The sequence below is a fragment of the Rattus norvegicus genome, chromosome 18 (genome assembly GCF_021556685.1).
Source record: "Rattus norvegicus strain SHRSP/BbbUtx chromosome 18, alternate assembly SHRSP_T2T, whole genome shotgun sequence".
NCBI classification, from domain to species: domain Eukaryota; kingdom Metazoa; phylum Chordata; class Mammalia; order Rodentia; family Muridae; genus Rattus; species Rattus norvegicus.
This window is the reverse complement of record NC_141551.1, coordinates 1,861,720-1,879,240: the sequence shown is the minus strand read 5'-3', so window position 1 is coordinate 1,879,240 and position 17,521 is coordinate 1,861,720. Positions and strand designations below refer to the sequence as shown.

General features: G+C 39.6%; 1 protein-coding gene and 1 pseudogene across 20 annotated transcripts in view; both read left to right on the top strand.

Annotated features, from left to right (window-relative positions):
• The window catches only part of Esco1 (establishment of sister chromatid cohesion N-acetyltransferase 1), a 54,373-nt gene extending 39,158 nt beyond the window's left edge, over positions 1-15,215 (top strand). For 8 of the 20 annotated variants that reach the window (XR_015642449.1, XR_015642445.1, XR_015642454.1 and 5 more), the window contains 4 exons: positions 89-178; positions 2,501-2,644; positions 8,935-9,122; positions 14,072-15,215. Coding sequence is in view for 9 of the 20 variants with exons in the window: in XM_087593489.1 (XP_087449615.1) it covers positions 89-178; positions 2,501-2,644; positions 8,935-9,122; positions 14,072-14,219 (570 nt within the window). In the remaining 11 variants the exon portion in view is untranslated. 20 annotated transcript variants of the gene reach the window in all.
• Positions 6,730-8,290, top strand: LOC147999642 (protein RCC2 pseudogene; annotated as a pseudogene).
• Positions 15,216-17,521: the final 2,306 nt, after the last annotated feature.

Below are 17,521 nucleotides of genomic sequence, written 5' to 3'. Positions count from 1 at the left end.
TTGCAACTTTTAGACAAGTGGATGTACTTTTTGTCTTGTGCATGAATGAATAAAGTATGATACATAAAATCCATTCTTTTATGTCTAGGGCTGGAAAAAAGAAAGAATTCTGGCTGAATATCCTGACGGTAGGATAATAATGGTTCTCCCTGAAGATCCAAAGTATGCCCTGAAAAAGGTAACTTTTCAGTAAAATTTTATACAGAAAACTTGGACTATGGTTAAGAGGATAATACACTGCAAGTTTTGCATATTAAATACAAGTTCTGAAAATAAATAAGTATTTAAAGAAGGTAATCCACCCAAAAAAATGAATACAATTCATTTGAAATGAACTGAAATATTACACTAAACTTTACTACATGTAAAATATATGAAGTAGATTGAATATCCCTTATGAATAATGTGAGTGTTTACATCGAAGGCATAATTATGTCTTCAGTAGGTCATCAAATTTACTTTATTGAGGAATGAATTAGATAATGAAGCATGGCACTGTTTTGTCTTATAGAATATTTTGAAAGGGGCCATGGCATAAACTTATGTGCAAGCCTCTTGAGTTTAATCACCACGAATGCAAAAAGAGAAAAAACATAAATTATATTTACAAATAATATACTTAATATGTCTTTCTTGTCTTCTAGATTACTTCTAGATTAGATTTTCATGAAACATTCTTAATTAGGTATGAGTTTAGTTATTTATCCAAAAGCCTAGTTACACTCTAGTAAGCGTGGTAAAATGTCTAGAATGACAAGGGAATAATTTACTTGCTATAATAGGGTTTACAATTGGATGTCTTTAATTTATGACTATGTCATCTGGAAAGGAGGCTAAACAAACAACTATTATTTGAAAAGATAGCTAATGTCTTAATTGATATAAGAAATGTATTCTGTGGCTCTTCATGTCTTTAGATTGCTTATCTGGTAAGATGGTTACATACACCAGATTTGCCCCTAATGATACATAGAATGTCAGAAAGCATGTTCATCTTACCTTATATTTAAAGTATTGATCTTTGCATAAAGGCAAATGCTTGAGGAGTCACTAAGTGAATAATGGAAATTCAAGTATGGAAAATTTCTAATGTCATTCAAAAGCACACAGTAGGAACTTTGCTACAGTACCTTACATGACAGCCAGATTTTGCTTACTAAGAATTGTTTCAATAACTATTAGTTTATTTAATTAAGCTTCTTAGGGAAAGCCCACAATTGATTATATTACTAGTTAGTAACTCATAATAGGATTAAAATTAAAATAGAAGGAACTGTGAGCAATCTATCTCTAGGGACCAACTCTTATAGGATATCAGAGACTATGAGGGGTGAGTTTTCGTCACTGATAAAAGGATGCACTTTGTCGTGTGTGCATCAGAAATGAGAATATTGAACGACCCTAGAGATTATTTGTATTTTAGGGTTAGTGATGGGAATGGTCATTAGATGGAACATTTGCAATTTGTGTCCTCTTCTGTCTCCTTGACCCTCAAGACAGGGTCTCACTTTGCAGCCTGGTTGGCCTGGAACTTGCGTTTAGACCAGGCTAGCCTTAAACTAACAGAAGTCTGCCTGCCTCTGCTTTGCAGATACTGGGATTAAAGGGATGTGCCTCATCTTGGCAACTTATCTTCTTTTCACTGGAGAATTTGTGCAGGCCCATATAGAGTTGTGATTGTTTTTAGTGCCTACAAGAGCTTGAGTTTGGGAGAAGCAGTTTGATGCCATGTTAAGGGTTAAAGGTTCAAATCTCTGTTCCTCATGATTTTCTAGATGTTTAAATGCTTGACATAAGATTATGTTACATTTGACTTTGTTACTTCCACATACAAAATAAAGAACTATAATACTCAAAGGGATATTGGATTAAAATGAGTTCAGTTTCTTGACTTGTCTCACTTTCATATGCTTGCTAGATAGTAAACATGAATTTCTTTCCTCTGTCCCATTAATTTTACTGTTGAGGCTTGGAAAGAAAAGTGGCTTGCTAGCTAAGATTCCAGTATGTTCTGACCATTGCAGACACTTGGTGTTGCTACTATGGGAGTCTTAATGTTCTTACCTGTTACCCACCCATCCTGTTTCCTAGACTGCTAGGTTTGATAAAACCCCCTATTCTTTTTTGCCAAGTTGCTTCTAGAGTTAAAAATCAGTACTTATGTCTAAAATAGCTCTTTAAGCTGGGTATGGTGGTATACACATGTGATTTAACACTTAGGAGGCTAAGGTAGAAGAGTTGCCACTAGTTCGGGTCTAGCCTGGGCTAGGCCAACAAGGAAGTACATAACAAGATAACAAGATGCTATCTTAAAACCAAAAAGCACCTAAAACAAAAAGCTCTTAGAGAGAGAGAGAGAGAGACAGTGTGTGTGTGTGTGTGTGTGTGTGTGTGTGTGTGTGTGTGTGTGTATGTATATACATATTCAGCATATTGAGTAATTTTTACCTGTATACAATATTTTCTTTGTTTAAAAACAGTATTTTTCTTTACTTGGCAGGTTGATGAAATTAGAGAGATGGTTGACAATGATCTGGGTTTCCAACAGGCTCCATTAATGTGCTATTCCAGAACTAAAACACTTCTCTTTATTTCTAATGACAAAAAAGTAGTTGGTTGCCTAATTGCAGAACATATCCAGTGGGTAAGTGACTTCTAAAGTGTGCTTATACATAGTTTGCTATCTAAATTAACTTATTATTATGTGATCTTAAACAGTATCCTAATATACCTACATTTTAGATAAAGGTATAGATTTAAGAATTATATATTATACTGCACAATAGTCGAGTTGTATCTTGTGTAGGGACTAATTTTTTTTATCCTTTTTTTTGTTGTTGTTGAGACATAGTTTCACTATGTAATACAGCTTGGCTCATAATTCACTCTGTAGCTCAGGCTGTCCTCAAACTTGGAATCCTCCTGAGTGCTGGGATTATATATGTATACACCATACATAGGTGAGAATTAGTCTGTCCATCCTTCCTGTCTTCCTTCCTTTTTTCTTCCCCTTCCTCCTTCCCTCCACCTTTTTTTAAATTGAGATAAGGTCTTGATAGGTAGCCTCTCCATAGGTAGCCTTTAGCCGTTCCAGAACTCACCATGTAGACCAGGCTGGCTTTGAACTCATAGAGATTCTCCTGTCTTTGCCTTCCTGGTGCTGAGATTAAAAGCACATTTTACCATGCTGTCTTAGTTAGGGATTCATAGCTATGAACAGACACCATGACCAAGGTAACATTTAATTGGGGCTGGCTTACAGGTTCAGAAGTTCAGTCCATTATCATCAAAGCAGGAGCATGGCAGCATCCAGGCAGCCATTACATGTGTGGCTGCTTTTGTAAATACAGTTTGTTATAGTCCTCCGATAATTGTTTTCATACTTTTATATAACTGCTTTCATCCTATAAAGGCAGACAGAGCAGCTGTTGAGGTGACTGAAATAGTTACTGTCTGTGTGTCTGTCTGTAGAGAGTTTGTCACCCCTGAATAGGTCCCTTTTTTCTAGTTTAGCTTTAAGTGAGCAGTTGGTTTGTGTTTAGGAGGCAAATTATACAAAAAGCAAATTGCAGTCAGTGATGTGTTCACATAGTGAGTTTTACATAGGGTTGAAGACCAACCTCAGAGAACAGAAGTTTCTGGACCCTTAATCAGTTTTACTTGAGCCAGACCTGAAATCTGTTTTATTTCAGCCAAGGTCTTACTTGTGTATTCAGCTGTACTTTGTTCATAATTACTGTTGCATTGATATCTTTACCACATTCATGACTGTCTACACAAATTATACTTTACATAATTTTAAAAATTATGTTTTCTCTTGATGTATCTCTGTATATCATGTGCATGCTTGGTGCTCCTCTGGGCTAGAAGTGGGCATAAATTCCTTGGAACTGAAGTCACAGATGGTTGTGAGCTGCCATGTGAGTCTCTGGAAGAGCAGTCAGTGCCAAGCTATCTCTCAGTCTCTGCATGTGTCACTCTTAATTTTTGTTTTCTAATTTAAGTTTTGTGCTTTGTCCTCTTGGAAGACTAATCATGTTCTTTTTGACAACTCTGGTACTTCTGCTTACAGTTATTTATTGCGATCAGAATATAGAAGACAGTGCTTTCTTCGTGTATGTGTATGTGTGTGTGTGTGTACACACTTTTTTTATTGGATATGTTATTTACATTTCAAACATTAACCCCTGTCCTGGTTTCCCCACTGGAAAGCCCCTATCCCATCCTCCCTCCCCTGCTCTTTATGAGGGTGCTCCCTCACCAACCCACCCACTCCCGCCTCCCCTGGCATTTCCCTACACTGGGGCATCGAGCCTTCCTAGGTCCAAGGGTCTCTCTTCCCATTGATGTCCTACAAGACCATCCTTTGCTACATATGCAATTGGAGCCATGAGTCCCTCCACACATACTCTTTGGTTTGTGGTTTAGTCCTTGGGAGCTCTGGGGAGTCTGGTTGTTTGATATTGTTGTTCTTTTTATGAGTTGCAAACCCCTTCAGCTGGTTCAGACCTTTCTCTAACTCCTCCATTGGGAACCCTGTGCTCAGTCCAATGGTTGGCTGTGAGCATCCACTTCTGTATTTGTTGGGCTCTGGCAGAGCCTCTCAGGAGACAGCTATCTCAGACTCCTGTCAGCAAGCACTTCCTCAATAGTGTCTGGGTTTGGTGTCTGCATATGGGATGGACCCCCAGGTGGGGCAGCCAAAGTAATTAGACAACAAAAGGAGGTCAAAGGTACAAATTGGAAAGGAAGAAGTCAAAATACCACTAGTTGCAGATGATATTATAGTATACTTAAGTGACCCCAAAAATTCTACCAGAGAACTCCTAAATCTGATAAACAACTTCAGCAAAGTGGCTGGATATAAAATTAACTCAAATCAGTAGCCTTCCTCTATTCAAAGAATAAACAGATTGAAAAAGAAATCAGGGAAATGACACCCTTCACAATAGTCACAAATGATATAAAATACCTTAGTGTGACTCTAGCCAAGCAAGTGAAAGATCTGTATGACAAGAACTTCAAGTCTCTGAAGAAAGAAATCAAAGATCTCAAAAGAGTGAAAGATCTCCCATGCTCATGGTTTGACAGGATTAACATAGTAAAAATGGTCATGTTGCTGAAAGCAATCTACAGATTCAATGCAATCCTCATCAAAATTCCATCTCAATTCTTCATAAAATTAGAAAGAGCAATTTGCAAATTCATTTAGAATAACAAAAGATTTAAAAAACTATTCTCGTCGGGGCTGGGGATTTAGCTCAGTGGTAGAGCGCTTACCTAGGAAGCTCAAGGCCCTGGGTTCGGTCCCTAGCTCCGAAAAAAAGAACCAAAAAAAAAAAACTATTCTCAACAATAAAAGGCCTTCTTGGGGAATCACTATCCCTGACCTCAAGTTTTATTACAGAGTAATCGTGATAAAAACTGCATGGTATTGGTAGAGAGACAGGCAGGTAGATCAATGGAATAGAATTGAAGACTCAGAAATGAACCCACACACCTATGGTCACTTGTTCTTTGACAAAGGAGCTAAAATCATCCAATGGAAAAAAGACAGCATTTTCAGCAAATTGTGCTGGTTCAACTGGAGGTCAGAATGTAGAAGAATGCAAATTGACCCATTCTTACCGCCTATACAAAGCTTAAATCCAAGTGGATCAAGGACCTCTACATCAAACCAGATACACTCAAACTAATAGAAGAAAAGTGGGGAAGAGCCTTGAATACATGGGCACTGGGGAAAATTTCCTGAACAGAGAACACCAATGGCTTATGTTGTATCAAGAATCGACAAATGGGACCTCATAAAATTGCAAAGCATTTGTAAGGCAAAAGATCTTTACCAATCCTACATCTGATAGAGGGCAGAGCCAAATAACCCTATTAAAAAATGGGGTACAGGGGTTGGGGATTTAGCTCAGTGGTAGAGCGCTTGCCTAGCAAGCACAAGGCCCTGGGTTTGGTCCCCAGCTCCGAAAAAAGAGAAAAAAAAAAAAAGAAAAGAAAAAAAATGGGGTACAGAGCTAAACAAAGAATTCTCAACTGAGGAATATTGAATGGTTGAGAAGTACCTAAAGAAATGTTCAACATCCTTAGTAATCAGGGGAATGCAAATCAAAACAACCCTAAGATTCCACCTCATACCAGTCAGAATGGCTAAGATCAAAAATGTGGGTGACAGCAGATGCTGGAGAGGATGTGGAGAAAAGCACACTCCTTCATTGTTGGTGGGATTGTAAGCTGGTACAACCACTCTGGAAATCAGTCTGGAGGTTCCTCAGAAAATTGGACATTGAACTACCTGAGGACCCAGCTATACCACTCCTAGGCATATACCCAAAAGATGCTCCAACATATAACAAGGACACGTGCTCCACTATGTTCATAGCAGCCTTATGTATAATAGTCAGAAGCTGGAAAGAATCCAGATGCCCTTCAACAGAGGAATGGATACAGAAAATGTGGTACATCTACACAATGGAATACTACTCAGCTATCAAAAACAATGACTTCATGAAATTCTTAGGCGAATGGGTATCTGGTTGAGTGGGCTGGAGCCCTTGTCTGTGCCAGGAAGAGAAGAAGACAGCAACCCCCGGTCCCCGTCCCCCCTTAGTCACTCCCTTTTTTGTTTCTCATCATTCCAACCAACCTGAGACCATGCCCAGGAAGAAGTGGGCCGCCTAGGAGGAGCCGAGTTCAGCCCGCCCTTTACCCCCACACCCTCACAACCCCAACCGCACCACAACCCCAACCCCGCAACAGCAAGTGCTCAGCCAGGCTCCTGACAATAGGCAAGGGGTCCAGCGTGGCCGCAGTTATGGTGCTCAAGCAGGATGTCATCAAAATTGAAGGGTCTAAATGCAAGGGGCAGCTTTTGATCTTTTAAGCAACCAACTGTGACTTGATTGGACAGAAGGAAGTGCCTAAACGGGAAGCTGCTTACTGTAACCTTTGTCAGAATTTTGGGGGTCCTGTACGTATGGGTGCTTGTCAGGAATCCAGGTGCGAACCCTGGTTTCAGGTTCATGTGCTGCCCACAGTCTCCTTCTCATCACCACAGAATGGAAGCTGTGGAGCTGGGGTTGAATGAAAAGGGGCAGCTGAGCCATGGTGATACCAAGAGGGTTGAATCTCCCCAGACTCATCGAGGCCCTCAGCCATGAGGCGATGGTGCTAATAGCATGTGGGCGCAGCCACACTCTGTGTTGACAGATACTGGCTGTGTGTTCGCCTTCGGAGATAATAAGATGGGGCAGCTGGGTCTCAGGAACCACACAGATGCCATCCCAAGTCCTGCTCAGATGATGTACAACGGGCAGCCAATTACCAACATGGCCTGCAGCACGGAATTCAGCATGCTGATGGACTGTAAAGAAAACCTCTGTTTCTTCTGGTGCCCTGAATATGGCCATCTGGGACACAACTCAGATGGGAAGTTTATCACCCACATGCAGATGACAGAACATGATTGTGAGTTGGTGCCTTAGAGAGTGGCCATCTTCATCAAGAAGACCAAGGACGGATCTTTCCTGTCCTGAATGTGGTGGTTCGAGATGTAGTCTGTGGCGCTAACCGCACACTGGTCCTGGATTCACAGAAGCCAGTCTTCTCCTGGGGATTTGGTGGCTACAGCCCACTGGGTCATGCCAAGCAGAAGGATGAAATGGTACCTCGCCTGGTGAAGCTGTTTCATTTCCCGGGTCATGGTGCAACCCTGATCTATGCCAGCTATACCTGCTCCTTCACTGTCAGTGAAGTGGGTTGCCTGTTTTTCTGGGGGGCCACCAATTCCTCCCAGGAGTCTACCCTGTACACTAAAGCAGTGTAGGACCTCTGGCTGGCAGATCCATATCTTTGTGTGCAGGAAGATTAGCATCATCATAACGGCCACTGAGAGTACCATCAGTTGTGGCCTGTTGCCTGTCTTCGGGGAATTGGGATATGGGGACCACAAGCCCAAGTCTTCTACTGCAGCTCAGGAGGTGAAGACTCTGGATGGCATCTTCTCTGAACAGGTGGCCATAGGCTATTCACACTCTTTGGTGATAGGGCAAGATGAGAGCGAGGCTGAGAAGCTGCAGAGGCTGCCCGAGTACACCCCACGCACCCCTGAGCAGCAGGCCAGCACTTCCCTCATTGCAGCTGTCCTTTCCATGTGCAGTGGGACCAGAAGTCAGACAAAAAATTTAGGAAGTAAAAGTTGACCAAGGGTGCATTGGGTTAGCCTCCCTGAGGTTCCATTTCCAAGCAGTTCAACATTAACTACCTTTTTCTGCGCACTTTCCAAAGTGTTTTTCCCTCAATGTTTTGTTAAATCATTTGCCCCCCACCAAAAGGAAAATATCATTCTGAGTGAGGTAACCCAGTCACAAAAGAACACACATGATATGTATTCACTGATAAGTGGCTATTAGCCCAAAAGCTCAGACCACATGAAGCTCAAGAAGGAAGCCAAAGTGTGCATCCCTCAGTCCTTCTTAGAAGGGGCAGCAAAATACTCAAGGGAGGAAATGAGGAGACAAAGTGTGGAAGCAGAGACTGAAGGAAAAGGCCATCCAGAGAAAGGGCTTTCTTAATTTCCCTTTTCTCCACACTCTTCAGTTCTTAATGTTGTGGTAAGCTCATGAGTTTTACAGTACAGGAAAAGTCACTTTGACTGTTGAGCTCTGAACATGGACTTTTTCTACCTAGAATCCATATGGTAGAAAAAGACACTATACATTCCTGTTCCCTTCTCTTTTGATGGCAAAATGGTTCTTCATTTAATGTGCTTAGTAATATGGTCAATAACTAGTTATGTCAGAACAGAAATAGACCGAAATCACTAAGTGGTCTGGTAGTTTGTTAAGCAGTCCGACAAAGTTTATGCATCAGCAGGATTTACACTAGACAACTGCCACCTTTATCTCTTCCCATTTCTGATATTTATAGGGCTATCGAGTTATAGAAGAGAAACTTCCAGTTATCAGATCAGAAGAAGAAAAAGTCCGATTTGAAAGGCAAAAAGCCTGGTGCTGCTCAACATTGCCAGAGCCTGCAATATGTGGGATCAGTCGAATTTGGGTGTTCAGCATGATGCGACGGAAAAAGATAGCTTCTCGCATGATTGAATGCCTAAGGTAGCATATGTAATTCTTCAAGTTATTTGCAGTAGTTTAGCCTTTCAAATACAAAGATTGATACTTAATTGTAACTATGTAATTTTTTTTGTATTAATTGTAAATTTTGTGTAAGTATACTAGGTCCGTATATCCTTTTGGAATAATTTGAAGAGGAAAAAAGTTTGATAATAGATGAAACATTATTAAACCTCTTTGATTTTATTATAACTGTACAATTAGTGCAATATAACAGACATATTTCATCCTGTGTTCACTATTGGAGATTTTTAAACAGAACCAGAGAAATGTGGATAGTGTTTGGAAAATGAGCTTTCAGAGAAAATTGTCTTAAGAATATTATTTTGGGCCAGTGGCATGGCTCTGCAGGTAAAGGTACTGACCATAAAACGCCTGGTGACCTGAGTTCAATCCCCAAAACCACTGTAACATGAGCATTCTCTCTCTCTCTCTCTCTCTCTCTCTCTTTTTTTTTTTTTTTTCTGGAGCTGGGGACCGAACCCAGGGCCTTGCGCTTGCTAGGCAAGTGCTCTACCACTGAGCTAAATCCCCAACCCCGAGCATTCTCTCTTGCGCACTCTCTCACGCTCTCCCTCTCCCTTTTCCTCTCCCTCTCTCTCTCTCTCTCTCTCTCTCTCTCTTACTCTCTCACTCTCTCACACACACACACATACACACACACACACACATACACACACTCACACACAAATAATACATTTTAAAAAGTTTTAAAAGTATTAACATTCTTTTCCATGTCATTTTTCTGTTACTATTTGGAATTTTTTTCTTCCAATAAAGTTATAAAATTCCTTAGATAAAAGATGAAGTTTAGAAGGTTAAAATTAATCATCCTTAAGAGATTTTGGGGGCAGAGTGGGTAGCTAGATGGTAGAGCACTTGTTCACGGAGTGCCAGGCCTCAGGTTCGATCTGTAGTGCTTAAAAGTTGTTTTAAGTCAGTTTATTTTATTGTTTATTTATAGAGTATCAGCTGTTTCCTATGGGAACATAAGAAATAACCTTTTACTGTTAGAGGGGAAAGTCTAATGATTCAAGGAGTGCAGCTCCTCACTGGTATATGTTAATGTATAACAGCTCAGAGCTGTTCTTTACGAAGCCTGGGAAACAAGCTAATGAAGTAAAACGAGTCCTAAGGGAGCGAGAATATTTATTGTCTGACCTTTAAATCTTGTTGCAAGCTGTATAGGTTGTTCTTGTTCATAAAACAATTGAAGCAGCAGTATTATAATTATTCCGGTGATCGTGAATGAGCTCCCTGTTAAAAACCCTCTGCCTTTTCACTTACTAGTCCTTCTTAGACGGATCTTCCATTTCTAGTGTATCACACTCTGAAGGTGTCACCAGTGGGCTTGAGAGTTAAACCTTAAATCATCTATTTGCCATTCAGAGGGTTTTAATATATTCAGAACATACAAGTTTTCACTAATGCTCTAATTTTGGAGCATTTCTGCTCACCACCCTCTCCATCCCAAAAACAAACTCATGCAGTGATTCATCTTCTCACATCTCTAGCTGCTGGTAGCCACCAGTCTAATCTCTATAGGAATGTATTTTTCTATTCTGAACATCTCATAATAATGGAACTCTATAGTATTTGATCTTTGTGAATGATTTCTTTCATATAACATAATACTTTCAAGCTTTTTTAGTGTGGTAGTATGTACCAGTCTGCTGGGTTTTGGGTGTTTGTGTGTACATGTATATATGTATGTTTGTGCATGTACATATCTGTGGAGACCAGAGGACAATCTCAGGTGCTGTCCATCTTGGTTTTCTGAGACAGAACCTCTCACTGGCCTAGAATGCACCAAGAAGGCAAGGCTGAAGAGCCGGCAATGTCGGATCTGCCTGGTAGACCATTTAGTGCTAGGATCAAAAGAACATGAACCCTCACACCTGGCTTCTTAAAATGTGTGTTCTGGTAATTGAAATCAGGTCCTTGTCCTTGTACATTACCAAATAAGCTATCTTCCCAACTCTATTTTAAAAACATTTTTAGAAAATGCTTTTTTTTATGATTGCCAAAGAGTAAAGTAAAATTGTTTGTTCTTTTATCAGCTGTATATTTGATGTGTTTCTGGTTATTGGCTATTAAGAATAGTATTGCTGGGGCTGGAGAGATGGCTCAGTGGTTAAGAGCACCCGACTGCTCTTCCAGAGGTCCTGAGTTCAATTCCCAGCAACCACATGGTGGTTCACAACCATCTGTAAAGAGATCTGATGCCCTCTTCTGGTGTATCTGAAGACAGCTACAGTGTACTTATATATAATAAATGAATAAATCTTTAAAAAAAAAAGAATAGTATTGCTATTACATATACAAGTGTTCATATGACTGTATACTATTTTGAGAGGTGTATACTTAGGTGTACAATTTTGGGGACCTTGTAGTACTAACGCGCTTCATGTTTTGAGGACCTGCCAAAGTCTTTCTTACAGGGCCTGCACCATTTTTACAAACCTACCAGCAATATCTGAGGGCTTCATTTTATCATTTTTAGAACAAAAACCTATTGAGAGGCAGTGGATGTCTCAGCAAAATTCTTTTTGTATAAGCATGAGGACCTAAGTTCAAATTTCCAGCACCTATGTAATAGCAGGATGTGGTAGCATGGACCTACACTTGTAATGCTAGAGGCCAGTGACATCCTGAACCCCAAGAGCTCTTGGCTAGCCATTGTAGGCAAAACAGCAGGCTCCAGGGTTAGAGACTGACTGTATCTCAAAAGGAAGATGGAAAGCTGAGCCTGGTAGCACACACCTTTATCACCAGCATTTGGGAAACAGAGGCAGCTGAGTCTCTTGTTAAGGCTGACCTGTTCTACATAGTGAGTTTGCGTCCAGCCATAGCTAGCTACACTGGTGAGAGAGACCCTGTCATAACAGTCAAGGTGAGGGTTAGGCTGGACACCAGTGTGTCGTCATCTCTGTCTATCTTTTTCTCTCAGACAGACACATGTAAAGAAAAGAACCTATTCAAATGTGTCAGCTCTTTTTTTTTGGTTCTTATTTTTCGGAGCTGGGGACCGAACCCAGGGCCTTGCGCTTCCTAGGTAAGCGCTCTACCACTGAGCTAAATCCCCAGCCCCTGTGTCAGCTCTTAAATTGGTTTATTTACATTTCTTTGTTGAGTTGCAACCATTTATTGTGAATACATGTCTCTTTTCATATATATGATTTATAGATACCACCATTTAGTGTTTGTCTAATTGAGCAGGGTCTTACTATGTTTTACTAAGTTTTTACTAAGTATCCCTATCTGGCCTGGAACTTGCTGTGCAAATCAGCTTGACTTTGAACTCACAGAGATCTGTCTGCCTTCCATGTACTGGGATGAGGCCTAACTAAGCCTTTGGCCTCAGCTATGATCTTAAACTTTTGATCCTTTCCTCACTTTCCAGATGCTAGGATGATAATACCATGCCTGGGTATGCCCTTTGACCACACACACTTCTTATTTTGATGAGATATTCATGCTCTTTTCTTTCATCTATCTTGTCATATTTTAAAAGTCATTGTCTAATACATGGCCCCAAAGATGTATGCCTATCCTTCTAAGAGTTCCTAGTTTAGGTTTTTTGTTGTGTTTTGTTTTGTTTTTTTAATTTATTATATATAAGTACACTGTAGCTGTCTTCAGACACACCAGAAGAGGGCATCGGATCCCATTATAGATGGTTGTGAGCCACCATGTGGTTGCTGGGATTTGAACTCAGGACCTCTGGAAGAGCAGTGAGTGCTCTTAACCGCTGAGCCATCTCTCCAGCCCCCTAGTTTAGTTTTTACACTGAGGCTTTGGCCTGTTGGTATTTTGATTGAAGAAGTGATAACCACACAGATAAGCATCTGGCATGCGGATGTCCTGCTGTCTCACCACTCTTTACAAGAACTGCGCTTAGCCAGTGGGTGCTTGCAGAGGTTTCCTTCTGGACTTTGTTTTGTCGCCCTGTGTATCTGTGCTTACATCAGTACCCCACACATCTAGAGTGTTGGAGTTTTATGTGCCATATTTGGAAATAGTCCTTTGGCCTTGTTCTTTTTTTTGTTTCTTTAAAAAAAGTTTCAATTCTTTAGTGTCCTTTTTATTTCTCTGGATTATAAGATCAGCTTGTTAGTTCCTCCAAGGAAGACAGCTGTGGGTCAGTATGTACAGTAATAACATCTTTGATTTTTAAACATGGGATATTGTTTTTATTTAGACAATATTTTATATTTTTAGCTTACAACTGTTGGTAATTCTAAGCATCGTGCTCGACTTGGTGTTATAGGTGTGTTGTTTTCCAGGTCCATGTTTGGATTTCTGATTTCAGATAGATAACTAATACGGTTCATTCCTGAATATCAGTCCGGATTGTAACCCTTGAAATCAGTTATTTTATCTTATATTTTTGGTTGTGAGCCTGGTCTTTAATGACTGAGCCATCTCTCCAGTCTGATTTGCTAAATCTTAATAGGTCTTTTGGTAAAGCTCTCAGGATTTCCTATATACTAGATCACATCTTCTGCCAGAGACCAGGTTCTTCTTCTCTTTGGTCAGGACGCTTATTTCTTTTCCTGTTTATGATGATTAGAACTGTCAGTGATTCTTTTGAAGGGATGAGAACAAATTCCCTTTCTCCTGATTGGAGAAACAGTTCAGTCTTTCACTGCAATACTCAGATTGAGGGAGAAGTTCTTCATCTCTTAGTTTTTGAGTACTTTATGATAAAATGTTGGGCAAATGTTTTATAATTGCTGCTTTTATAAGAATCTTACTACTTCAAACTAATATTTTAGATGAACAGGTATTTTTTAGAATAACATACCATTGCTTATGTCTTCCTTGTCTAAATGAATTTTATGGGTTGTTCACTTTCAATGAACAAAGATTAATTTTTCAATTTTCCTTATTTTCTTCCACCCCTCTTTTCTTTTCTTTTTTTTAAATAGGAGTAACTTTATTTATGGCTCATATTTGAGTAAAGAAGAAATTGCTTTCTCAGATCCCACTCCTGATGGAAAGCTGTTTGCAACACAGTACTGTGGCACTGGTCAGTTTCTGGTCTATAATTTTATCAATGGACAGAATACCACCTAATACCGATCCTGCTTACTGTGCCAGAAGACATCTTTGAAGAGAAAGAATTGGTTGCTGACTTTATCCAGGAACTAGGGCCATTTTTTTACAAATGAACTCAGGACTGGCAACAACCATATGGTTGTTCCATTTTCATAAAATTGGAAACAATGCAGTAATAGCTTATTATTGTTTTGTTTTTTTAAAGAAGATATTTTATTATCTTTTACAGAAATTTATGATTGTATTTTATCTATAGTTATTTAGACATGTTTACATGCAGCAGATAATTGTTCATAGTGGACTGAAAATTAATGCAAGGACTATGGTCTCAGTGATAAGTATATTTTGAAGTTCTTAATATGGAAATATACCAGTGTAGCTTGGTACTGTATTTTTTTATATTGATCTACCGATACCAGTTATAGGTTTAAAGACTGTATTTTCAAAGTGAAAAACCAATGCTTTTGAGTTACTATTCAAAGAGAGTACAGTATTACACATTTAAGAATTTGAAGTTACTAAAGTATACTCTAAGGAGACCCCACAGGAAAGGAGAGCTCCAAGTAAAAGAACTTGTATAATAGCAAGTGTCTCCATTGCTTATGTTTGTGACACTGATGGTGGCAGGGGAAGCTCTCTGATGTGGAGCCATAAATGACTAGAGTCACAAAGAACTATAGCATAGTTGTAAACTAAATGTGGATGGCTTGTTGGTATCTGCATTGTTACTCCTCAGAAATACTGCACTGAGTATACACCCTCATTACTGGACTTCATCTTGATACTTGTCTGTCCTTCATAGTGCCCTCTACTTTTAAAGGGTTATGTATTGAAAAACTGCTGTGGCCTTTTATGACCTGTATATAATGTAGAATAAAATAATAAAATACTTGATAGCTTTTTCTAAGTGATAAATGTACCTGATACAATGTTGTGTTGAATGTTTGTACCCTTTCAGGGAGTTTCTTCGGTTTGAGGCTGAAATAAGATTAAAACACAGGCTTCTTAAAGGTATTTCTCATTAGTTTGCAAATTTTTTATGAATATTTTATTTAATTAACTTTAAAAGAAAGAGCCACAGGATAAGAGTGAAGTACCACTGTGGTTTCAGTTAGATCATCTTTATGGGCTGAGATGATCGTATCTTCACTGAGAACCTATTAAAATTTATTGACTCACATTATGATTAATGGTTGGATGTACATTTTATCCCCCCATAAGTTTGTTCTTTTATTATTTATGGAGTGTTGTAACACTGTACCCTTTACATGAGTAGAATGGTGGGGGTATAATTACTTTTATTCTGTCTCAAAAGCAGTGATCCAGCTTTTCTTCTAAAGATTTTACCTTTTACTTGGTGTGAATGTATGCGTGCTTGCAGGTATGAATGCGCCACATGCCTGCCTTGTGCCCTGGCACTGGATTTTCTGTAAGTAGATTTACAAGATGGTTGTGAGCTGCCCGTAGGGACAGGGAACTGAACTCTGGAGTTCCGCAAGAGCAGCAAGTGCTCCTTGTGAGCTCTCTCCAGTCCAAATTTCCTCCTTCCAACCCCAACCACCCTTTCCATCATCCTCATCACCCCCTCCTCATTATCTTCCCTTTTTCAAGACAGGGTTTTGCTATATCCCTGGATGGCCATAAGCTCAGATCTGAGTTAATTAAAGCTGGAATTAAAGGCATGTGTGGCTGTCACTTCTGTATTTTCTTCTTTTTATACAGAAATGTATGTGTATGTAAACATGAGTGTGTGTGTGTGTGTATGTATATCTGTGCTAGGAACTGAATGCAGGCTCACTACAAGAATAAGTGCTCTTAATTGGTGAGCCATCTCTTCAGCCCCTGATCTGACTTTTGCCGTTATCAATTTTCTTGGAATTAAGACTCTTCTAGTCATTTTCATTCTCCTTAAGTCCATTTTGTAAGCATGGTGAGAAGTTTTGGATAGTGTTAGTTCTCTGGTACTGTTAATTTCATCAATACAGATCCCATTTCCATATGAGCCTTAACACTACTTGGATTATAGTAGGCCATGCTTGACAAAGACCTAAAGGGAGAGCAGAGCAGGATAAGTACTGATTGGTTCCTTTAAATGTTATTACTGGGAAGGAAAATTATAGATACTTTTCACATTCATAGTAATAATAACAACAATTACAACAATAATTATAGTAATAACGCAACCCCTCCAAATTTGAACATCTAGGTATTTCTCTAAGAATAGTACCATTTGAGCGGGTGAGACCCTATGTTTAGTGTTGCATTGTGAAAACCCAATAAAATAAGGTTTCTTTTTTGTTTTTAAAGATTTACTTATTTTTTTTATACATTGTTTTGTCTGTATGTGTGTTGGTGAGGGAACCAGATCTTCTTTTTTTTCTCGGAGCTGAGGACCGAACCCAGGGCCTTGCGCTTGCTAGGCAAGCGCTCTACCACTGAGCTAAATCCCCAACCCCAGAACCAAATCTTCTTGAAGCAGAGGTACAGACAGTTGTGAATTGCCATGTGGATGCTGCAAATTGAACTCAGGACCTCTGGAAGAGTAGTTAGTGCTCTTAACCACTGAGTCATCTCTCCAGCCCCAAATAGGGTTTAAAAGAAGAGACTTTGGAATTTAAAAAAACTATTTGAGCAGTCTATAAAAAATGTTGAAATACTGAACTCTAAACTCTAACATAGGATGAGGTGAGGCGATGGCTGTGTATTGAAAAGACAATGAAAGCACTGATAGGTGTTTCTAACTACAGAGGTGCATCATGGCAAAGCATCTGGGGTAAGCAGGAGTTTCCATTTGCCTTTCTGTAGACAAGTTGAAAGCTAAGAGTGAAAATTAGGATATGGATTGGGAGGATTTGATGGGGAAGGGCAGGTTCAGTTTTGGTCAAGGTTTAAGGTGGTTACAAGCTTCCAAGTGGAATCAACACCTTCACAGTTGTATATGTGGAGCTAGAGTTTGAGAGAGGTTTAGACTTAGCTGTTACTTGATGATTTAGTAGATGTCATCCTGGGGTAGGAAAAGGAAAACTAGAGATCTGTGAGGAACACCAGCCTTTGAGAGTACTTGCAATGGCACAGGCAAGGAGACGAGAGTCTGAGAAGAGAGATGGAAACCAAGGAAACAGCCTCAGAAACTACTGCCAAAACACAGTTGAAGAGAAGCGAGGAGTGTCAGAGGCAGCAGTCATAGTCAGACTGCAGAAGAAATTAGTGCTGCTTATAGGAACTTTTGTTCTTGGCTCTCAGATTGTCCATCCTGTCTGAAAGTATCAAACATGGTTATAGGGACTATGAGTTTTGACGGATGATGCTCATAATTGTGT